We start from the raw sequence: 23,903 nt of genomic DNA, 5'->3' as shown, positions 1-23,903 counted from the left end.
ACACAACCGTGCTCTCTCTGGTTGCCTGATCGACTCCATCCACTGAGGCAGACGGTGCAGTGGAAGGAGCTGCTATTCTGGGAGGCGGGCAAGGCAGGATTTCAATCCCAGGGCTGCCTCTGGTGACCTGAGGGTCTGGAGGCAAATGATTTCACGTCTTTTAGTCTCTGTTCTCTGAAAGAAGGTAATCATACTTGCAGGGTAGTGGTGAAAGGTTTTTAAATGAAAGTTTTCTTAAAGCATCCTTTCTCTAATGGGTGCACAGCACACATCGAGCATCAGTCTGGAAGATTCCTGTCTCTCTATGGAGATGCCACTGCTTCTGGGTAAAGGAGGACATGGGACAGTTGTGTGCAAGCCCAGGGTGGAAGCATCTCTTATCTGCCTCCATCCAGCCTCCTCCCTGTGGGATGGACCTGTAACCGGGAAGGGTTACTTTTAAATTTACACTGGATCTGCTTCTGCGACTTTAACTCTTTGTTATAAACGGTGGCCTGCCCCAGGGAGATAACCTGAGCCTCCCACCTCTGAAAGACTGTAAGAAAGTGAAACTAACACATTCCCCTGCCTGAAGCCATTCTAGGGGACTTTTGCAAGGATTGAATCATCTTTTTACCTTATTTCCTCACCTGCCCCCCACCCCCCCACCTCTGATCCATAAAAGAACCTGGTAACCAGGCCCTGACAAGGTGGTTATTTTGAGGTGCTAGCCTGCCATCTTTTCGGTCAGCTGGCTTTCCAAACAGTTGTGTTCCTTGCCTCAACACCTAGTCTCTCGGATTCGTTGTCCAGTCGTGCGGCAAGCAGAGTGAGCTTGGACTCAGTAACAGACCTTTAAGGGACTTTGCAGGAGCTGGTGGGAGGAGGATTTGGGCCTCCTTGACCCCCTGCCTCTGATGCCCTAAAGCCGTATGCAGGTCAGGAAGCAACAGTTAGAACTGGACATGGAACAACAGACTGGTTCCAAATAGGAAAAGGAGTTCGTCAAGGCTGTATATTGTCACCCTGTTTATTTAACTTATATGCGGAGTACATCATGAGAAACGCTGGACTGGAAGAAACACAAGCTGGAATCAAGATTGCCGGGAGAAATATCAATAACCTCAGATATGCAGATGACACCACCCTTATGGCAGAAAGTGAAGAGGAACTCAAAAGCCTCTTGATGAAAGTGAAAGTAGAGAGTGAAAAAGTTGGCTTAAAGCTCAACATTCAGAAAATGAAGATCATGGCATCCGGTCCCATCACTTCATGGCAAATAGATGGGGAAATAGTGGAAACAGTGTCAGACTTTATTTTTCTGGGCTCCAAAATCACTACAGATGGTGACTGCAGCATGAAATTAAAAGACGCTTACTCCTTGGAAGGAAAGTTTTGACCAACCTAGATAGCATATTCAAAAGCAGAGACATTACTTTGCCAACAAAGGTTCGTCTAGTCAAGGCTATGGTTTTTCCTGTGGTCCTGTATGGATGTGACAGTTGGACTGTGAAGAAGGCTGAGCGCCAAAGAATTGATGCTTTTGAACTGTGGTGTTGGAGAAGACTCTTGAGAATCCCTTGGACTGCAAGGAGATCCAAACAGTCCATTCTGAAGATCAGCCCTGGGAGTTCTTTGGAAGGAATGATGCTAAAGCTGAAACTCCAGTACTTTGGCCACCTCATGCGAAGAGTTGACTCACTGCAAAAGACTCTGATGCTGGGAGGGATTGGGGGCAAGAGGAGAAGGGGACGCCAGAGGATGAGATGGCTGGATGGCATCACTGACTCGATGGACGTGAGTCTGAGTGAACTCCAGGAGTTGGTGATGGACAGGGAGGCCTGGCTTGCTGCGATTCATGTGGTCGCAAAGAGTCGGACACGACTGAGCGACTGATCTGATCTGATCTGATCTGACCCCCTGCCTCTGATGCCCTAAAGCCCTCCTTCTTAACTCAGGACAGGTGTTCTAGAGACAAAGTATAACATGCAAATGATATGCAAATCATTTTCATCTCTCAACAGCCTGGAAGGGGACATTGCCAGAGGATCAAAGACCACACACAGATGACAAGGCAAGAGCTGGACAGAGACCCAGGCCTGTGCTTCCTGCAGTGCGTTCTTCCCACTGCATGGGCTGTGCTGGGCTCTGAGCCCAGGTTCAGTTCAGTTCAGGTACTCACTTGTGTCCGACTCTTTGCGACCCCATGGACTGCAGCACGACACGCCTCCCTGTCCATCGCCAACTCCCGGAGTTTACTCAGACTCATTTCCATTGATGATGCCATCCAACCATCTCATCCTCTGTTGTCTCCTTCTCCTCCCACCTTCAATCTTTCCCAGCATCAGGGTCTTTTCCAATGAGTCAGCTCTTCACGTCAGGTGGCCAAAGTATTGAAGTTTCAGCTTCAGCATCAGTCCTTCTAATGAACACCCAGGACTGATTTCCTTTATGATGGACTGGCTGGATCTCCTTGAAGTCCAAGGGACTCTCAAGAGTCGTCTTCAACACCACAGTTCAAAAGCATCAGTTCTTCAGTGCTCAGCTTTCTTTATAATCCAGCTCTCACATCTGTACATGACTACTGGAAAAACCATAGCTTTGACTAGATAGACCTTTGTTGGTAAAGTAATGTCTCTGCTTTTGAATATGCTGTCTAGGTTAGTCATAGTTTTTCTTCCAAGGAGCAAGCATCTTTTAATTTCATGGCTGCAGTCACCATCTGTAGTGATTTTGGAGCCCCTCAAAATAAAGTCTCTCACTGTTTCCATTGTGTCCCCATCTATTTCCCATGAAGTGATGGGACTGGATGCCATGATCTTAGTTTTCTGAATGTTGAGTTTTAAGCCAACATTTCCTCTTTCACTTTCATCAAGAGGCTCTTTAGTTCTTCTTCACTTTCTGCCATAAGGGTGGTGTCATCTGCATATCTGAGGTCATTGATATTTCTCCTGGCAATCTTGATTCCAGCATGTGCTTCATTCAGACCAGAATTTCGCATAATGTACTCTGCATGTAAGTTAAATAGGCAGGGTGACAATATACAGCCTTGACGTACTCCTTTCCCGATTTGGAACCAGTCTATTGTTCCATGTCCGGTTCTAACTGTTGCTTCTTGACCTGCGTTCAGATTTCTCAGGAGGCAGGTAAGGTGGTCTAGTATTCCCATTTCTTTAAGAAATTTCCACAGTTTGTTGTGATCCACACAGTCAAAGGCTTTGGTGTAGTCAATAAAGCAAAAGTAGATGTTTTTCTGGAACTCTCTGGCTTTTTCAATGATCCAGTGGATACTGGCAATTTGATCTCTGGATCCTCTAGCTTTTCTAAATCCAGCTTGAACATCTGGAAGTTCACGGTTCACATACTGTTGAAGCCTGGCTTGAAGGATTTTGAGAATTACTTTACTAGCGTGTGAGATGAGTGCAATTGTGCGGTATGTTGAACATTCTTTGACATTGCCTTTCTTTGGGATTGGGATGAAAACTGACCTTTTCCAGTCCTGAGGTCACTGCTGAGTCTTCCAAATTTGCTGGCATATTGAGTGCGGCACTTTCACAGCATTAGAAATACAGGGGATACAGCATCAGGGGATACAGGAACTGAGCTGTTATGGCAACTCATCCCCAAACTGTCAAGTTTCATGTTGAGAGCTGAACATAGACAGTTGAATCTAGAGCTTCTACTCTGGCACACACTGGGGTGGCCACTTGGAAGGGCCCTCATTTAGCATTCTCTCCTGTCACGGGGACAGAGCAAATTCTTCTAGTGAGATGGTCTCAGTTATGAGGGTAACAGAACATTTAATTTCTCTAGTTTGAGTTAGGAATTTATCTGGGAAGAAACCTTGAAATGAAACCTGTTCATAATGCTTCTGTTCTTGTGATGAGAAGTTCTGTGCAGAGTATGACTCGGGGTTCTGAATTCCTAATGATGCTTAGACAAATGAGATGGACACTCACATGGCCTGGTTCCAGGCTGGCAGAGGGGGAGGGGTCACACTTTGCTACAAACCTGTCTCAGGCTCTCCTGCCTCCCACCCTCCTTTCCTTCTCTCAGCCTTGTCTCCCTTCCTTTCTATTGTTTATTCAGTACCGTGGGGAACAACATGCCTGTCCTTGCCCTCCCAGATCTAGTCTAGCAGGGAAAGGATGTGTTATACAACAGTCACACAGGTAAAGATCAAGGGGCACACTAGCTCCCCAGGAATGCTGTGACACTTGGGCCCCCACAGAGTGGACAAATATGCTGGCAGTAAAAGGCCGTGAGTGAAAAAGGTGGCTTAAAGCTCAACATTCAGAAAACTAAGGTCATGGCATCTGGTCCCATCACTTCATGGCAAATAGATGGGGAAACAGTGGAAACAGTGGCAGACTTTATTTCTTTGGGCTCTAAAATCACTGCAGATGGTAACTGCAGCCATGAAATTAAAAGACGCTTACTCCCTAGAAGGAAAGTTATGACCAACCTAGACAGCATATTCAAAAGCAGAGACATTACTTTGCCAAAAAAGGTCCGTCTAGTCAAGCCTATGGTTTTCCAGTAGTCATGTACAGATGTGAGAGCTGGACTATAAAGAAACCTGAGCACTGAAGAACTAACTGATGCTTTTGAACTGTGGTGTTGGAGAAGACTCTTGAGAGTCCCTTGGACTTCAAGGAGATCCAACCAGTCCATCCTAAAGGAGGTCAGTCCTGGATGTTCATTGAAAGGACTGATGCTGAAGCTGAAACTCCAATACTTTGGCCACCTGATGTGAAGAGCTGACTCATTTGAAAAGACCCTGATGCTGGGAAAGATTGAGGGCAGGAGGAGAAGGGGATGACAGAGGATGAGATGGTTGGATGGCATCACTCACTCAATGGACATGAGTTTGGGTAAACTCCAGGAGTTGGTGATGGACAGGGAGGCCTGTTGTTCATGGGGTCGCAAAGAGTCAGACACGACTGAGTTACTGAACTGAACTGAACTGAACATCTAGAATGAATATTATCAGACCCACATGGCTTCCTACCAGCCTGCACTCTGAGCCTCCCCACTCATGTTTTACGTTTATTCTGACAAGATTAGGAGTCTTGCTTCCCAAGTATGGTGCATGTCAGAAGCAGCAAAGTTTAAGTGTGTGGCATTGAGAAAGAAGAAAGCACTGCTAGGAACAGTCTTGCTGATACCAGCTAAGAGGAAGGGGGATCTAACAGAGGCCCATCAGTTACCATCAGAGATAGTGTCTGTCCATAATTTCATCGAGCTTCCCTGGTGGCTCAGATGATAAAGAATCTGCTTGCAACGCGGGAGATCTGGGTTCAATCCCTGGGTCGGAAGGATCCCTGGAGAAGGGAATGGCAACCCACTCCAGTATTCTTGCCTGAAGAATTCCATGGACAGAGGCTACAGTCCATGGGGAAGCAAAGAGTTGGACACGAACTGAGCAACTAACACAAACACACATGATTTCATGCAATCCTCATGGTAGCTGTGAAAAAAAAAAAAAGAATCTATATCTCCATTTTCCATAAGAGGAAACTGAGGACTGGAGGAGTTGGTATGATTGGCCTCCTCTGTTGAAGAAGGGAGAAATTCAAAAGAAGGAAGGGTAACCTAAGGAGATGAGAGTTCCACTGTCATTCTTCACATTCTAGAAGATTCCAGAACGTTCAAGAAAACTATGGCTTTCTTGTCTCAGGTTTGGCAATCCAGTCAAATTTTCCCCTCAAGGACTTGGTAGGAAGTGCACCCTCCCTACCCCTGTTCTTACCTCCTACTCCTTTCCTCACATAACACTCAGCTGCCTCCATGCGTCATGGGCTGCTGGAGACCCATGGACCCTGGGAAGGGTCTCCATCCTCAATGATGGTTATGGGCAGGGAGCAGCATCAGAGAGACTGAATCTTTGCACAGAAACCAAAAACACAAGTCTGTTTTTTTGAGCAAAGAACAAATTGTTGGAGGAAGGCAGCTACACAAAATAATTTTAAGTGACAGGTCTAATTTTAGAGACGAGAACTTGAAAGTTACTGTGAGAAGGAGGGGAAAAAACAATCTGACGCTGAAAAGGGAATGAGAAATAACTAAATGTTATGTTCAACTTTCACTTGATTTCTAAAGAGTGTGAAAACCATTCATCGACTCTTTAGCAAAAAAAAAAAGTACTGAACAATATGTAATGCTTGTTTAGGACAGTGATTCTCGACTGGGGGCAATTTTTGTCCCCAGGGGACATTTTGCCATGATGGAGACATGTTTGTTTGTTGCATGAACTGTCACCTAGGGAGTAGAGGTCTGGTAAGCTGCAAAACATCCTAGAGTGTATACTAAAATTCCACGACAATGAATTTTCCAGCCCCAAATGTGCATAGTGCTAAGGCTGAGAAAGACTGGTTCAGTGCAGGGTATAAGGTCTCAGAGATGGGCTGGGGAATCTGTCAGGGCCCTGCTGCCAGGACGTGTAACCCACCATGACCTTGAGCAAGTCCTTGATCCTCTGCAAGCCTCAGCTTCTTCATTTAGAAAATGGGGATGGAGCCACCTACCCTGCAAGACGTTTGGGTCCAGAATAAAGTGATGAATGGAGATGCCTAGCAGTGTTTATGCCTGTCTTAACATATAGACTGTGTCCCCCAACATTCATTGTTGTTGTTCAGTCATTAAGTTGTGTCCAACTCTCTGGGACCCCACGGACTGTAGCATGCCAGGCTCCTCTGTCCTCAACTATCTCCCAAAGTTTGCTCAAATTCATGTCCATTGAATAGGTGATGTTATCTAACCATCTCATCTTCTGTCATCCCCTTTTCCTCCTGCCCTCAATCTTTCCCAGCATCAGGGTCTTTCTCAATGAGTTGACTCTTTGCATCAGGTAACCAAAGTACTGGAGCTTCAGCTTCAGCATCAGTCCTTCCAATGAATATTTAGGATTGATTTCCTTTAGGATTGACTGTTTGGATCTCCTTGCAGTCCAATGGACTTTCAAGAGTCTTCTCCAGCACCACAATTCAAAAGCATTAACTCTTCAGCACTCAGCATTCTTTATGATCCCCTCACATAATTTCTGTAAAACTAAGGGGACAGAGCAAGTATTAAAGTGCATTTAGAGGCTATCATCTGTGTTAGCTAGCTCTCTCCTTTGATCTTGTGAATTATTTGGGGGTAGAAGGTAGCTTTTTCCAGGTGCAGGGAGGGAGCTTGGACTAGGGCATAGGAAAGTGGGCTCTGAGGCTGGGATTTGCTGCTCACTGGCACTTGTCTTTTAGTATGTAAGAATCAGGGCTTCCCTGAATGCTCAGTTGGTAAAGAATCTGCCTGCAATGCAGGAGACCCTGGTTTGATTCTTGGGTCAGGAAGATTTGCTGGAGAAGGGATAGGCTACCCACTCCAGTATTCTGGCCTGGAGAATTTCATGGACTGTATAGTCCATGGAGTCGCAAAGAGGCGGATATGACTCAGCGACTTTCACTTCACTTCACTTCATGTAAGAATGAAGTAGGACTTGTCCCCTTGACTGCCTATGGATGATCTAGGGACCCAGCCCGGTGACATACATGTATACTCTGAGCATGGAGTCAAACTGGGGTAGTTGCCAGGGGCTGGGAGTGGGGGAAACTCAGTGTCATTAATGAATAGGTATAAAGTTTCAGTTTAAGCAAGATGAACAAGCTCTAAAGATCTGTACAATATGATGCCCATGGTTAACAATGTCATATTGTGCACTTAAACATTTGTGAAGAAGATAAATGTCATGCTAAATGTCCTTACAATGATAAGATGGAGGACTTCCCGGGTGGCACAGTGGATAAGAATCCGCCTGACGATACAGGCGACACGGGTTTGATCCCTGGCCTGGAAAGAGTTCATGTTGTCGGAGCAACTAAGGCGGTGCACCACGACCTCTGAGCCTGTGCTCCAGAGCCCGTGAGCCACAACTACTGAGCCCGTGCTCCCCAGCTGCTGAAGCCTGTGCTCCACAGCTGGAGAAGCCACTGCCATGAGACGACTGTGCACCGCAGCTAGAGCAGCCCCTCCACTCTCCACAATTAGAGAAAGCCCACGAACAGCAATGAAAGGCCTAGCATGGCCAAAGTAAGTAAATAAATAAATACATTTTAAAAAAGAAAGAAAAAGAAAAGAGTTGGAAAGTAGTCAACGCAAAGGAAAGTGACTGAGATCTCAGATCTGCTGGCTCTGGGAGCAGATTTTTTTTTTTCTCCATCTATGCTTATGCAGTGGGGCTTACAGAAACACTCAAGTGGAATTTACAAAGTAATATAGCATATGCAAATTGGAAAATTATGTCTCACAGAAGGAGAGAATTCTGTTTAGAAATGTCATGGTTCTCGATCTAAATGTCTCATTACATACAGATTCCATATGTGGCTTTACAATTCCACGTGTTAACTTTAAGAAACAGATGCTTTCTCTCTCTGCTTACTCAGAACAGGGAGGGAGCATTTGAAACAGTCTAGCACAACAGAGGTCCATGTAGTCAAAGCTATGGATTTTCCAGTAGTTATGTATGGATGTGAGAACAGAGAATTGACTTTTTGAAGTGTGGTGCTAGAGAAGACTCTTGAAAGTCCCTGGGAAAGCAAAGAGATCAAACCAGTTAATCCTAAAGAAAATCAACCCTGAATACTCTTTGGTAGGACTGATGCTGAAGCTGAAGCATCAATACTTTGTCCACCTGAAGAGCCGACTCATTGGAAAAGACCCTGATGTTGGGAAAGATTAAAGCCAAGAGAAGGGGACAACAGAGGATGAGATGGTTGGATAGCATCACCGACTCGATGGATATGAACTTGGGCAAGCTCTGGGAGATGGTGAGGGACAGGGAAGCCTGGCATGCTGCAGTCTATGGGGTTGCAAAGAGTTGGACACGACTTGGTGATTGAACAACAATAAGCACGACCTTGGTCTTATCCAGAGGAGGCAACAATAGGACTAGATCAAGGTCAGGCAAGTTAACCCAGGTGCCCCCTCCTTCTGCTGACACAACTAGACCAAGGTTAAGCAAATAAGCCACAAGATGATTTCACTTCATCCTGATATTTCCAACAAAAGATGCAAGAGAAAAAAAGAGAAATGAGGCTGAACACTGGGTTGTTAACTTCCCCCCCATCCCCTACCCCCTGACTGGAACTACTCCCCTTTCAGGTTGCCTTCCCTACCCACCCACAAACATCCTCCCTGCTGACTCTGGTATGCCAGGGCAACTCTTTCATCTGGGCTTCTTCAGAAGTTCCCTTCTCCTGCCCTCTGGGCCCAGCCACACTTGTCCTGAGCTATGTAACTGACCTCGAGGGAATCTGATTCCTTCAGTGCAGGAATCTCCTCTATGTATTCCTGCCAAGTGGCTGGCCAGCTGGCTTGCACACTTTCACAAATGGGGAACTCACTACCCCTGGAGGCAATCCACTGTTTTCCAGAAGCAGCCATAACAGTAATGATCCTAAGTCTGCCTCCCTACTCCTAAAATTTCTGAATTCTACATTTTGGAGCCCCTAAGAGAGAAGGGGAGGCTTTGTCCATTGGTGGGTTAGGGTACCCCAGAGAAGAAGACCCTCCTCTGGTTTACCTGCCCACATCGACTTGGGCCTCAAGAAACTTTTCTTTAAAGCCTTTAAATTTTATCAGGTCAAAATCATACATTGAAGCCAGCCCAACCAATGTTGTTGTTGAACAGTTGCTAAATCCGACTCTTTGCGACCCCACGGACTGCAGCACGCAAGGCTTCCTTGTCCTTCACTATCTCCTGGACCTTGCTCAAACTCATGTCCATTGAGTCAGTGAAGCCATCCAACCATCTCATCCTCTGTTGTCCCCTTCTCCTCCTACCTTCAATCTTTCCCAGCATCAGCCCAGCCAAGGGTACCTTTCTTTAAATAATCTCAATGTCATGTCGCTTACTTGTGACTTTCTAATATCTTCCTTAAGAAATATGACTTTTAGGCACTTCTCTGGTGGCCCAGTGGTTAAAAATCTGCCTTCCAATGCAGGGATGCAGGTTCCATCCCTGGGCGGGGAACTAAGATCCCACGTGCCGTGGGACAACTACAGAGCCCATGCTCTGGAGACTGAAAACACAACTAGAGAAAAATCTGCATGCTGCAAGGAAAGATCATGTGTGCCGCAACTAAGACCAGACACAGCCAAATAAATAAATATATATTTTAAAGACATATGATTTCTAAGTGTTTCTAGGGATAAGTAATTATAATGATAGCAGCATTTAGTAAGGGGTAATTCTGGGCTAGCTGCTTCATTGAACATCTCACATAGATTATCTCTTTCCATATTACATTATCCCATTTTACAGATATGGAAACTGATGGTCAGGTTACATGATTGCCCAGTGGCACAGAACTGGGCTAGAACCCAGGGCATACAGGGTCCAAGCCCTGGCCCACCTCCCCCCACCCTTCCCTCCGGTTCCTCTGTCTGTGCCGGGGCACTCACCGCATTGAGGCCGGAGAGCTGGTAGCAGGCCATGGAGATGACTGCGGTGATGAGCTGCCAGCGAACGAAGGGACTCCTGAGCAGCTCCAGCACAGATACCAGCCGGATGTTCCTCTGCACGCGGCTCTCCGCCAGGACCTCCTCCATCTCACGGGAGACGTCCTCTTTGCCCAGGAAGGTCCGGAAGGCTACCAATGGGGAGGAGCACGGATTTCAGTGGGGATTATTAGGACGTCCGCTGTGTCTGATGTTGGGGCCCCCGGGGATGGTCTGTCCCACCATCCAGACACACCGGATGGTTGTATATCAAAGATGGAGCTGGCAGGGGTCGTTGAGGCCATGGAGTGCCAAGCCCTTGTTTAAAAGTAAGAAAATAGGGACCTCCCTGATGGTCCAGTGGCCAAGAACTCTGTTCTCCCACTGCAGGGGTCCCAGGTTTGATCCCTGGTCAGGGAACTGAATCCCATAGGCCACAACTAAGCGTTCACATGTGACAATGAAGAGCAAGATTCTGCATGCTGCAAGTAAGACTGGAGCAGCCAAATAGATAAATTATATATACACACACACACAAAGACCCTGATTCTGGGAAGGATTGAAGGCAGGAGGAGAAGGGGATGACAAGGATGAGATGGTTGGATGGCAGCACCGATTCAATGGACACGAGTATGAGTAAACTCCAGGAGTTGGTGATGGACAGGGAAGCCTGGAGTGCGGCAGTCCATGGGGTTGCAAAGAGTTGGACATGACTGAGCGACTGACCTGAACTGATATATACAAAACAAAAGTAGGAAAACAGGAGGCCCACAGAGATGTAGTGACCTGCTCAAGGTCATTGAGTTGGCCAGGAGAAGAACCCCTAGAGAACCAGGCTCCTCTGATTGCCCCCACTGCAAAGCTGAGCACATCCAGGGTTCAAATCCCATCTCTACCTCTGGGTAGATGAGCAGCGTTCATGCCTCAAAAAGTTCCTGTAATGACCAAGTGATGTAACATATGCTAAACCCCTGGCTCCATGATGATGCACTGAGCACCTCCTGTCCGCCCAGCCCTGTGTGCTCATTCTCACTGGTGGCCTCTAGACGGAAGTCAGACTGCCACCTGACCAGGATGCCTGGAACGGGGATTGAACTAAATGATCTCCAGGGCCCTTTCCACACAGCCCTGTGAAATACAGAAAGCTGGATTGGAATATTCTCAAAGAGCCAATCTTCCCAGGATTCAAGCTCACCCCTGTGACTCAGGCTTTCCCAGGCTGAACACTGCAAATTTCCAGCCTCAGTGAGCATGTCATCTTTTTTTTTTTTTTTACCAAGCCCTTAATTGTGCAAACCGCCATGGATATATGCACGAAGCTGGGCTGTCTGATTAGACCCCCGAGATCACAATAATTAGATCTGGGGAGATGGTTTTAGAATGCAGATTTAAATATTCAGCACTTAGGTATTCATCCTCCTACAGGGGAGGCGGCTTGTGATGGCTCCTGGGGACAGTCCTTTCCTGATACAGTGCGCATTATCCCTAAAAACACTGCTCTGAACCTCAGGCCAGGTGAAACTACTTTTCTTAAGTAGGAAAAATCAAAACATGGTTGTTAAATCTCTCCAGATTCTGCAAGCCCAGGAAGGCTCTGAGGTGTTATTTCCAGAAGTATAGTAAAAACCACCTCAGAATGTCTCTTTTGTAAGCTGTAATTTAATACCTTTCCCAGCATTTATTAAAGATAAGTGGAGGAAACAGCTGAGGGGGAAATGTTTCTGTAGCATTCACTAAACCATAGTATTTCTCAAAGTTCAAAAATGCAATATTCATGTCATAAAGTAAGCCTAGAGTTTCAGGGCAAGAAAATATTTCTCTCTTCTTCCTGACATACATAAAATAAGGAGAACTTGAGAACCGTTTTTTTTTTTTTTTTCCCGTTTTCACTTTGGCTGCTGGGAAGCTCTCAGTTAAACTCATTGTTCAGCTCTTAGAGTTTCCTGGAGCAAAATTCTTTCTTCTTCCTGTTAAAAGTTCTGATCTCATTCTTTTTTAATTTTTAAAAATTATTTATTTATTTTTGGTTGTACTGGGTCTTTGTTGCTGCCCCGACTTTTCTCTGTTTGCAGCGAGCAGGGGCTACTCTCTGAGTGCAGTACACAGGCTTCTCATTGCAGTGGCTTCTCTTCTCTCTGCACTTGGCCATGACCTTCTCTCTACCGGGAATGCTCTTCCTGCCTTTCCTCGCTTGGCTAACTTTTCCCACTTCGAAGTCAGAGCCTGGGCTCTCACAGTCCCTTTGCTTTTTCCTACCTTGGCACTTTCTCACCACACTTTCATCAGCACCTGCTGTGAGCACCTGGAAGTCCAGTGCCTGGTGCCCGGGGGAGAGCAGGTGCCAAGTTGGTGTTTGTTGATCCTGTGGGGACAGTACTGGTCATGTAAAGGGATGGTCTCGTGTATGGTGGGCCGAAATCATGGGCTGTTCAGAGCCAATTCTCAGTACAAACTTACTGAGCGTCTGCTGTGCTCCAGACATTGCACTGGGGAGGTGGTGTCTCCACTACAATCACATCACATTTCCAAATCAGTTTTTGTGGAATTCCAATCCCAGGAGAGGCTCCATGGGAACAAGATTCCCTGATCAGAGAAGTTTAGTCTCACTGCATGAGTGCTAGCTCCCAGGGGTTCAAACTTTACATTAGACTAGTAAAGGCTGTGGACTTCTCTGGTGGCCCAGTGATTAAGAGTCTGCTTGCCAATGCAGGGGACATGGGTTCAATCCCTGGTCTGGAAGGATTCCACATGCTGTGGAGCAACTAATCTTGTGCACCACAGCTACTGAAGTCCTCTCATCCTAGAGCCTGTGCTTCGCAAAAAGAGAAGCCTGAGCACCACAAGTAGAAAAAGACTATGTGTAGCTATGAAGACCCAGCACAGCCAAAATAAATAGTAAAATTAAGAAAGAAAGAAAATTAAAACAAAAAAAGTAACGGTTCTGATAAGTCCCACGAGAAAGACACCCATTTCATTTTGTTTAGATCCACATTTCCCAAATGTGTTTCCTGGTGCATCAACTAACATTGTGCAGAAGTACATCAAGAAGTGTGATTCTAACTTTACGTGGCAGTGTCACAGAGGGAGCAAATTCAGGACATCCTGGGAGCCGGGAGGGGAGCTCCATGGATGGCACTGGGCAGAGAGGAGGCAAATATCACCAGGTTACTCCCTATCTCTGTCTTTTAGGAGGCACTTTGAAGAGCAGAAAAAGCCAGGGGTAGGCAGAAGAATGACCACCCATGTCAGTCCACATTCTAATCCCCAGTACCTGTGAATAAGTTAGCATTCATGGCCAAAGGGGCACTGCATATGTGATTAATGTAAAGGCCTTGAGATGGGGAGGTTATCCTGGATTATCTAGGTGGGCCCAATGTCATCACAAGGGTCCTTATAAGAGAAAGGTAGGAGGGTCAGAGTGAGAGAGAAACTGATGTGACCATGGAAACAGGGGTTGGAGGAGGGATGCACTTTAAAGGAGGAAGGGGTCACGAGCCAAGGAGTGCGGGCCACCTCTACGAGCTGGAAAAGGCCAGGAATGATTCTCCCCTGGAGCCTCCAGAAAGGATCCCAGCCCTGCCAGCACTTTGATACTAGCCTGTTGAGTCCTATTTTGCGGTTTTGACTTCCAGAACTATAAGGTAATAAATTGATGTTTTAAGCCACCAAAGGAAAACCAATGCAGAGCCACTGAAATGAGGAAGCTGTAGGTTCAACCCCACCACCACCCACTTTCTGCAGGACATGGGGAAAGCACCTGATCTTTCAAGCCTTAGGTCTTAACTGTAAGCTGGGGCTGAGGCCACCTCTGTCTCCACATCACTATGACAACCACCTGCAGAGTAGGCAAGGCACCAGGCAAAGCCTGGAGCATGGCTCAGCCTGGAGCTCAGTGCCATCAGCGACCCCTTTCAGGGACAAGTAACCTGCTGGGAAGCTAGAGGGCATGAGTGAAACCAGCATCATGAAAGACTTAGTAAGGGCAAAGGGGGATGTGTCTGTCTAGTACTGCCAGGAATCTGGGAGGGAGAGCTTGGAAGGGATGGAGGTCACAGACTTGGGCCATGCAGTCGCAAGCCTAGGGTTTAAGCACATAGCCCTAGATGGAGCGTCCTGGGTGGGTGGCCACAGAAGAGTCACTCAGCCTCTCTGGACTCCATCCTCACCTCTAATTCAGGGATGATACTCGTGCGAGCCTCTCGGGGTATAAGGACTGGGTAGTGGGCCCTCACCTGGAGGGGTGCCTGGTCCTGAAAAGTGCTTATTTGGTGCTCTAGCATAGTTGGGGAGCATGTTGGGGTGGGACCTCTGGGCTCACCCAGAAGCTTACCCTGGCTTCAGGCACGGGCCTTCCTGGTGCCAGCTCTCTCAGTTAGTGAGGATATAGGGCAGGGCTCTGCTGGCATCTGATTCTCCCTGAGTGGTCACAGCTGCCTGGGACTTGGGGTTGAGGGGGATTCTGAGGTTGTCCTCTCTGCCCAGTGGGGAAGAATGGGTGACGGACCAGGCAGAATCCAACAGCGCAGGCTGCTGGCTCATGTGCCACGTGTTAGCTGGACCCACGTGGACAACACGTGCCAGGAGTGTCCAAGGGATGGGTCTGGGAGACCATTCATGGCCGGAGCCTGGATTTGGAAGTGGGTGATGGGGGAAAGGGGTGATGAGCTGGAGGCTGTGTGGTCCCGTGAGCTCCTATCCTCACCATCTAAGAGAGCTGAGCCCGCATCCTGCCCACCAACACTTCACACCACAACATAGAGATATCCAGAAAAACAGGTGTTCTTGGCCAGGGCTGACTCACAGCCCTGAAATTTTCCAGCCCAATGATGCCCTTTCTGGAAGTGGAGCCTGAGCCTGGCAAACTCAGAGAAAGAACTGAAGGTTGAGGGCAGCCTGGTTCAGGCCCTGAAATAACCACAAAATGCTGTGCCCTGAGTAAAATGGGCACAGGTGTCTAGTGGAGAGGAGGCGACAGCCATGGAGACAGGCTGAGCTGGGCGCCACCCCAGAGCTGCCGCCTGTCGGCCATGGAGCCCTGTAGGCCTCTGGAGCCTCACCCATCTCTTTCCCCGGATTCCAGAGGGGTGGAATGGCGTGGCACTCTGGTACGGTGACACCCGCAAGGTCACCACACCTGTGACCGGTTGTGTAACAGTGGGTGGTGGTGTTTAAGAGCCCCGACTCTGGGGCCACTCTGGATGAGTCCCCATCCTGGCTTCACCACTTTTCACCTAGTCGGATGCCAGGCCGGTTATTTAATATTTCTGTGCCTTAGTTTTCTCATCTGTAAAATGGACAGAACAGCCCTGGGCTGCCAGCAGTATTAAACATCAGCACTCACGTATTCCTTTAAGCAGGGCTGGCTCTTAATGACCAGGAGGCACTGTAAGGCCACTAACTACGACAGAAGGCGCTTGCTACAGGAAGCCTCCTGGGGCTTCCTTCTTTTATCTTAACCTGACAATGACTACAAAACACTCTAACCTATGGTGGGTTGAATTCTGGCCCCATATACATATGTTCAAGTCCTAACCTACAGCTGGTTTATTTGGAAAAGGGATCTTTGCAGATGCAACTGTGGTATCAGTTAAGCTGAGGTCATCCTGGAGGAGGGTGGGCCCTGAATCCCATATGACTCTCGTCCTTGTAGGAAGAGGAAAAGAATCACAGACAGACAGACACTGGGGAGATGGCTACACGACGGCGGAGGCGGGGGTTGGCGTGATGCGGCTGTTAAGCCAAGGAATGCAAAGGACTGCTGGTGACACCAGATGCTGGCAGGGAAAGCAGGTCCTGTTGACACCTTGATTTTGAACCTCTGGCCTCCAGGACAATGAGAAAATAAATTTCTGCTGCTTTAAAGCCTCCCAATTTGTGGTACTTTGTTCTAGCAGCAACCACCCGTGATCACCTTATGTTAGCATTTATCACATCATGCTACAGCAAAGCACAGAACAATCTGGAGAACATGTTCTCATGATCCGGAGGGGCCCTGGGACAAAGCAGGCAAAGGGATTTTCTGGGGAGCCCAGGGTGATGGCCTTTGCAGTCGCAGGTAAGGAAGCGCACTGAACTCAGCACAGCGTGGGCCTCGGCGCTTCTAAAAAGAGAGGTTTCATCGATACCTGGCTTTTCCCACTGTATTAGTATTTAAGGGGAGGAAATCACTGGGTTTTTAATTTAGGTTTGGTTCCTTTTTATTATTGACAGTAGTAGGATCCACAGTAGGGGTAGTAAAAAATACTGGAACTTATGTTGTAGTTTTATAACATTTCAACATGGACCAACCCTGGAGTTTTCACACGGCCCAGGTGAAGGGGCGTGAGGGCTCCGCCAATCACTGGAGCTGTCAGCCCTTCGTCTTCCTTTGTTTTTGGTGCAGAGTGATATATTAAAGTTACGTGTGTAATTTACTGGTTAGTGGATCTGAGAAGGGTAGTTTTCTGTTTTAACAGAATCAACCATGACAAGGAGATAGGCTACCCACTCCAGTATTCTTGGGCTTCCCTTGTGGCTCAGCTGGTAAAGAGTCCGCCTGCAATGCGGGAGACCTGGGTTGGATCCTGGGTTGGAAAGATCTTCTGGAGAAGGGAAAGGCTACCCACTCCAGTATTCTGGCCTGGAGAGTTCCATGGACTGTATAGCGCATGGGGTCACCAAGAGTTGGACACGACTGAGCAACTTTCACTTTCAACCATGACAAATGTACAGGCAGCTGATAAAGAATCCTCCAAAGAAATGACAGATTAAAGATAAAATGAACAAAGGCAGCACAAAGACAGAACAGCAGACCTGCCATCTCGCTCCAGGCATAAGCCTGTTGTCAGCTCCCGTGGCTGTGACAGGAGGCGGCCTAGCAGAAAGTCTTAAAAGACAAGACAGAAGCAATCTATCTTTTCAAGGTAAGGTGACATTTTTAACACAAGAGTGAGAGTAGCAACTTTTTGATGGAAGTTATTCTATGAAAAAAGATGTTTGGAAATGCTTCTATCACCTTGTGGCTTGGAAACCAAACTGATGGACATAAGTCACCTATTCAAATGCTCAAATCTGCTCAGTAAAAAAAAATTTGCAAACATTTAAAAAAATTATTTCTGTTTGAAAATATTCCAGAAGAAGAGTTTCAGTGAGTTTTCCTAAATTTTGGTTGTTAAAATATGAAAAGGCAACATCTTCCAGTGATTCTGTGAGGACAGCCAAAAGACAGCTGGGAAGATAGAAATGTACCAGCTGCACTCTCGGAGCCTGTGAGTAACCACATCGCTTCCCTCTGGTCTTTAGGTGAAGGCCTGCGATCGGCCTCTGGAGCAGGGATCCCACTCATGCCAGGGTACAGATCATGCGCCATGCTGACAGGGGTGTCCTGCAGCTGGCTAATGGCCACCACTGCTGCCTCTGTCATCACCGGAGCCCCACCAGCTCCAGGGCAGGCCCTGATACTGGTGTGCAGCTTATGACACATCGTGCCAGAGACTGGGTCTCATTCAGGGCCTGGTATGCAGCAGGTGCTCAAACCATGCTGGAAAAATGTAACTGGACCTACTCACATTTGCTGATGAGTTGGGCTTCTCTGGCGGCTCTGATGGTAAAGAATATGCCTGCAATGCGGGAGACCTGGCTTTGATCCCTGGGTTGGGAAGATCCCCTGGAGAAGGGAAAGGCTACCCACTCCAGTATTCTGGCCTGGAGAATTCCATGGACTGTATAGCCCATGGGGTCACAAAGAGTCAGACACGACTGAGCGACTTTCACTTTCACTTTAGTCCAGAGGAGAGGGGGCTGTGAGGGAGAAGCCTGTGGGTGGCTGGGGTTGGTCTTATTCTCCTTGGCCCAGAGTCAGACCAGGACTAAGGGCAGAGCTGTGATGAATGGGATATCAGCTCGCCACAAGAAAGAACTGTTGGATTGATGTGTTCCAGGGTGGGCTGGGTGGTCTCTCGAGCAGTGAGTTCCCCATCCCTGGAGGTGTGCAAGGAGAGGCCTGATGACCACCCATTGGAGATGTTGTGGGAGGACCCCAGGCCTTAAACAGGAAGATGGGAAGGGGGAAAAAGTCTTTAAACACAAGCACACAAACCCAGAAGTGTGCAGGTTCCACGGGAGGGGGGAGACACATCTGGGTGGTGGTGGGGGGCAGGGATTGAGACGGACACACACAGTTGTAACTAGCTGTCTGTGGAAAGAGAGGAGAGGGCTTTAGAAACGACTAATCTGTGAGTCATTTCCAAAAGTCATTCTCTATGGAAGACAACCCTCCCAGAGGAGTCCATCTTCCTGAATCCCCAAGCCACTTAAACAACTCACCTGTCTGCCCCAGAGCTTCCCCTCCGGCTCAGCCTCCCACCCACCCTTGCTTCTCAGGATTCACCTCTCTTTCATATGTCCTCTGTGTTCTAATCGCTAACTCCAAAGACCTTGAAAAAGGAGCGAGAATTTTCATTTCCCACCTGGAAAAAAACCCCTCTGGGGGCATGGTCAACTCTCGGGCTGGGAGTGGGAGGCATTTTGCAACTAATTCTTGTACCAGTTAAAGACTGGCCTTTACTCGAGGGGACTCAGAACACCAACCAGGGGCAAGGTGGCGAACATTTATTGTGCACCTATTGTGTGCCAGCGGAGAAGGCAATGGCACCCCACTCCAGTACTTTTGCCTGGAGAATCCCATGGATGGAGGAGCCTGGTAGGCTGCAGTCTATGGGATCGCTAAGAGTCGGACACGACTGAGCGACTTCACTTTCATTTCTCACTTTCATGCATTGGAGAAGGAAATGGCAACCCACTCCAGTGTTCTTGCCTGGAGAATCCCAGGGACGGGGGAGCCTGGTGGGCTACCGTCTATGGGGTCGCACAGAGTCGGACACACTGAAGCGACTTAGCAGCAGCAGCATACCCAATCAAATGAAGAAGGGATTTTCAATAGAACACCTAGCATATTTGAAGAAGTAAATTGAAGATGATGTGCTACCTAATAACTTTAGATACAAGAGGAAGCAAAAAGTAGGAAGTATGAAAAGATCCTTAGGGTGGGGGTTGGAATTCCCTCCCTATGCTTTCTCACGTAGTTTGTGAAGAAATAAGACCAGCAGTAAATATTGGTTTTGTTGTAATTATCATATATTTAGAATAGCCACTCCAGTACACTTGCCTGGAAAATCCCATGGATGGAGGAGCCTGGTGGGCTGCAGTCCATGGGGTCACTAAGAGTCAGACACGACTGAGCGACTTGACTTTCACTTTTCACTTTCATGCATTGGAGAAGGAAATGGCAACCCACTCCAGTGTTCTTGCCTGGAGAATCCCAGGGGCGGGGGAGCCTAGTGGGCTACCGTTTATGGGGTCACACAGAGTTGGACTCGACTGAAGCGACTTAGCAGCAGCAGCAGCATTGTGTGCCAGGGGGTTTCCCTGGTGGCTCAGTGGTAAAGAATCCACCTGCAATGCAGGAGATGCAGGAGATATGGGTTCAACCCCCGGGTGGGGAAGATGCCCTGGAGGAGGGCATGGCAACCCACTCCAGTATTCTTGCCTGGGAAATCCCATGGACAGAGGAGCCTGGTGGGCTGCCATCCATGAAGTCGTAAAGAATCGGACATGACTGAAGTGACTCAAAGCACGGCACAGTGTGCCAGACCCTGGGCTGGGCGTCTTACAGACTTGGCTGCAATTCCTAGTGTGGTTTAGCCCCCTGAGCTTCAGAGACATTAGAAGACCTCCCAGAGATCCCAAGTAGAAAGGAGAGAGTCAGTGTTTCAGCCTGGATCCGTCTGATCATTCTTTCCACACACTTCAAAGGATGATGAAAAGACACAGCGGAGCGGGGAAGCTACCAGAACCAGATTCAGTTCACTTCAATTAACCTGCGGCTTCTGAGAGCTTTGACATGCCGTAGGTGCCAAGGTCTACTACGTTAAGGAAAGAACAAGGCAGGGTCTCTGCTTGAAGGCGTTCTCTTGAGTGGGAGCCAGAGGCAACTTGCTACCACTCCGGGGCGGGCGGAGATGGAGGTGGGGCCAGCAGAAGCTGCACAACCTCCCTGCAAGATCAGTGCTCTGACCGCTGTTAATAGAGGGGGAAACCAAGACTCAGTAGGACCACGGGATGTACCCACATCACACAGGAGAGCTGGCGTTTCCACTCCTACACTGCCCCTGCCCACGGGGTGATGCAGGCCTGGCCCAAAAGATGATGCTGATGGGAGGAGGTCACAGACGGTGCGGGCCTCCTGGTGTCACCCGAGCTTGCTCAAACTGCGTAACTGAGACTTTCTGCCTGTTGATAGCAGCTTCTCATTCTCCGTCCCCCACTCCAGTCCCTGGCACTCACTACTCCACAGCTGGACTGGATGAAATTGACTGTTTAATTAAATTAATTGATTAATTAATTTTAGGGGTAGCAACCCGCAAGAGGATGTACACTTATTTTTTTGAGTCTTTATGCAATTTGTTACAATATTGCTTCTGTCCTGTGCTTTGGGTTTTCTAGCTGCAAGGCGTGTTGGATCTTAGCTCCCTGATCAGGGATGGAACTCACACCCTCTATATTGGAAGGTGGAGTCTTAACCGCTGGACCACCAAGGAAGTCCCTGAACTTGACTCTTTTAGATATCTCATGTAAGTGAGAGCATGCAGTGTTTGTCCTTCTGTGACTGACATCTGACTTAGCCTAATGTCCTCGAGATCCATCCATGTTGTCACCTGTTATAGGATGCCCTCCTTTTGCAAGGCCGAATAATGTTCCATGGTAAGTATATCACATTTTCTCAATCCATTCACTCAAAACCGAACATTTAGGTTGTTTCCATATCTTGGCTATTGTAAACCGTGCTGCAGTGCTAGTAGGAACAGGAATGCTAATAGCTCTTAGAGATCTTCGTTTTGATTCTTACGGACCAATGGAATAGAACAGAGAACCTAGAAACAAACCCATGTGTAGAGGGGCAACTGGGCTTCCTTGGTGGCTCAGATGGTAAAGAGTCCGTCTGCAATGCAGGGGATGTGGGTTCAATCCCTGGGTCGGGAAGATCCCCTGGAGAAGGGAATGGCAACACACTCCCATATTCTTGCCTGGGAAATCCCATGGACAGAGGATCCTAGCGGGCTACAGTCCACAAGGTTGCAAAGAGTCAGACACGACTGACCAACTAACACACTTACAACCAGGAAATGGCAATGTAGGTGTATGAACCCCAGCAGTCTGGCTCAGAAAAACTAAGCTCCTAACCTCCACGGCGTGCTACCTCTCTGCAGCTCTGCAAAACCTACAGAGGTTCTTCATTCTCCTTCCAGGGCCCTGAGTTCCATCTGTAAAACACACAGACACAAGTAAGTACACACACACACACACACACACACACACACACACACGTGCTTGCTTGCTATCTAAGTTGCCTCAATTTTCTCCTTGACGTCTATAAAGTGAAAGATGGAGTTCTAATACGTAATCAAGAGAGGAAAACGAAGCCTCTAGTGGGTGGTGTGGTGAGGCCACTTGACCTTGAACCCCTGGCTTCTTCATCTCTACAAGGACCTGCGTGCAGACGCCCTCGCAGCGCTGCGGTGCTCAGTGTCCCACATGCCAGTACAAGGGCTTGTAAAAGTCAGTGCCACTCCTGCTCCTATAAACCACTGACATGGGAGCAAAAAGCTAGTGGCAGGACGATCATGGTTGTCTAGCAGGTTAGAACCATGGGGGCACCGTCAAGTTTGGGCTGGTCCTTCCCTGATCTTGGCCTGCAGCTCCGCTCCTCTCCTGCTCCTTTGGGGATGGGGAGGGGCAGTGAGAGCCCCATGGACGCAGGCCAGGAGAAAGAGCCTGGTTCCAGCTCAGACACTGACTTGCCCAGGGCCTGCAGCCAGGCGTTCACACCTCTGCTGTCTGCAAAAAGCAGGCACTGTGTTTGTGCCAAGTCGCTTCAGTTGTGTTCGACTCTTTGTGACCTCATGGACTGTGTAGCCCACCAGGCTCCTCTGTCCATGGGATTCTCTAGGCAAGAATCCTGGAGTGGGTTGCTGTGCCCTCCTCCAGGGGATCTTCCCCACTCAGGGACTGAACCCACATCTCTTATGTCACCGGTATTGGCATGGCTCATTTCTAATCCCTGAGACTGGAGGAGGGTCTAGGCTGAGCTCAGCTACTCTCCCCCAGATGCATTCTGTTTGAGCCAAACTCTGTCCTCCTGCTTTTCAGTCACCTGTGTAGATCCCAGATTCTGTGGTTTTATAGACCAAGACAAACTTGGGTGTAAGAACTGGCCCCAGCACTTACTGAGTGACTTTTGGTAGGTTGTACCAACCTCCCCAAGTCTCTGTTTTCTGACCTGTAAAATGGGAGTGAGAACTCAGATCTCGTAGGTGGGGAGGGGTGTAACAGGCGAGCCATGGGGACAGGACAGGTGCCACAGGTCCTTAGCGCGCGCCAGCCCTCCTCCTTTCTCTCGGGTCATTGCACGGAGTTAGGACCTCCTCCACCTGTGCACCTGTGCTTCAGGCAGGCCATGTTTATTTCCTCATGACAGTGTATTAAAAAGCAGAGACATTGCTTTGCCAACAAAGGTCCATACAGTCAAAGCTATGGTTTTTCCAGTAGTCATGTACAGATGTGAGAGTTGGACCAAAAAGAAAGCTGAGTGCTGAAGAATTGATGCTTTTGAACTGTGGTGTGGAGAAGACTCTTGAGAGTCCCTTGGACTGCAAGGAGATCCAACCAGTCCATCCTAAGGGTAATCAGTCCTGAGTATTCATTGGAAAGACTAATGCTGAAGCTGAAACTCCAATACTTTTGCACCTGATGTGAACAGCCGACTCACTGGAAAAGACCCTGATGCTGGGAAAGATTGAAGGCAGGAGGAGAAGGGGACGACAGAGGATGAGATGACTGGATGGCATCACTCACTCAGTGGACATGAGTTTGAGCAAACTCCAGGAGATGGTGAACGACAGAAAAACCGACGTGGCTGCAGTCTATGGGGTCATAAAGAGTTGGAAACAACTTAGCGACTGAACAACATTCAGTGCACATTTACTGAACATTTTCTAGACACCAAAAGCTAGCCTTCTGTGAGCCCTCATCTCAGTTACAAGTGCTAGGAATTTGACTTCAGGGAAGAGTGGCTTTCAGATTGTACATCAGTCTCCATGTCTCAGCACAACCACTTTGAGCTGGGGCCTTTCCTGAACACTTCATCAACATTCCACGTCTGGTTCTGTCCATCTCAGCACATGTTCAGACATCACTGCCTACAGAATTTTCCTGCCACTGTGAGAGGCTACAAGCAGTCTCCAAATTAGGTGACTTTGTACAAACACACATGCTTCGCTTTGACCTGGAAAAGCTACCCTGAGGCAGACTTCTTAGGTACAGAAGAAGAAACTATCAAGGCAAAAACATCAGAAGGGCCAAAGAGACTCTCTGAAACATCTCCTTGGTGAAAACGGCTGGTCTGCATC

General features: G+C 48.1%; 1 protein-coding gene across 8 annotated transcripts in view; it reads right to left on the bottom strand.

Moving 5' to 3' along the window:
• Positions 1–23,903, bottom strand: part of SLC2A9 (solute carrier family 2 member 9) — a 233,564-nt gene that overhangs the window by 96,239 nt on the left and 113,422 nt on the right. For all 8 annotated transcript variants that reach the window (XM_086404782.1, XM_086404779.1, XM_086404786.1 and 5 more), the window contains one exon: positions 10,423–10,610. In XM_086404782.1, coding sequence (XP_086260908.1) covers positions 10,423–10,610 — 188 coding nt within the window. The remainder of the gene's footprint in view (positions 1–10,422; positions 10,611–23,903) is intronic.

This window comes from Bos grunniens, chromosome 6 (assembly GCF_055505025.1).
Source record: "Bos grunniens cultivar Pamir isolate PY7600 chromosome 6, Bosgru_T2T1.0, whole genome shotgun sequence".
Lineage (NCBI taxonomy): Eukaryota > Metazoa > Chordata > Mammalia > Artiodactyla > Bovidae > Bos > Bos grunniens.
This window is presented reverse-complemented; position numbering and strand designations above follow the sequence as displayed.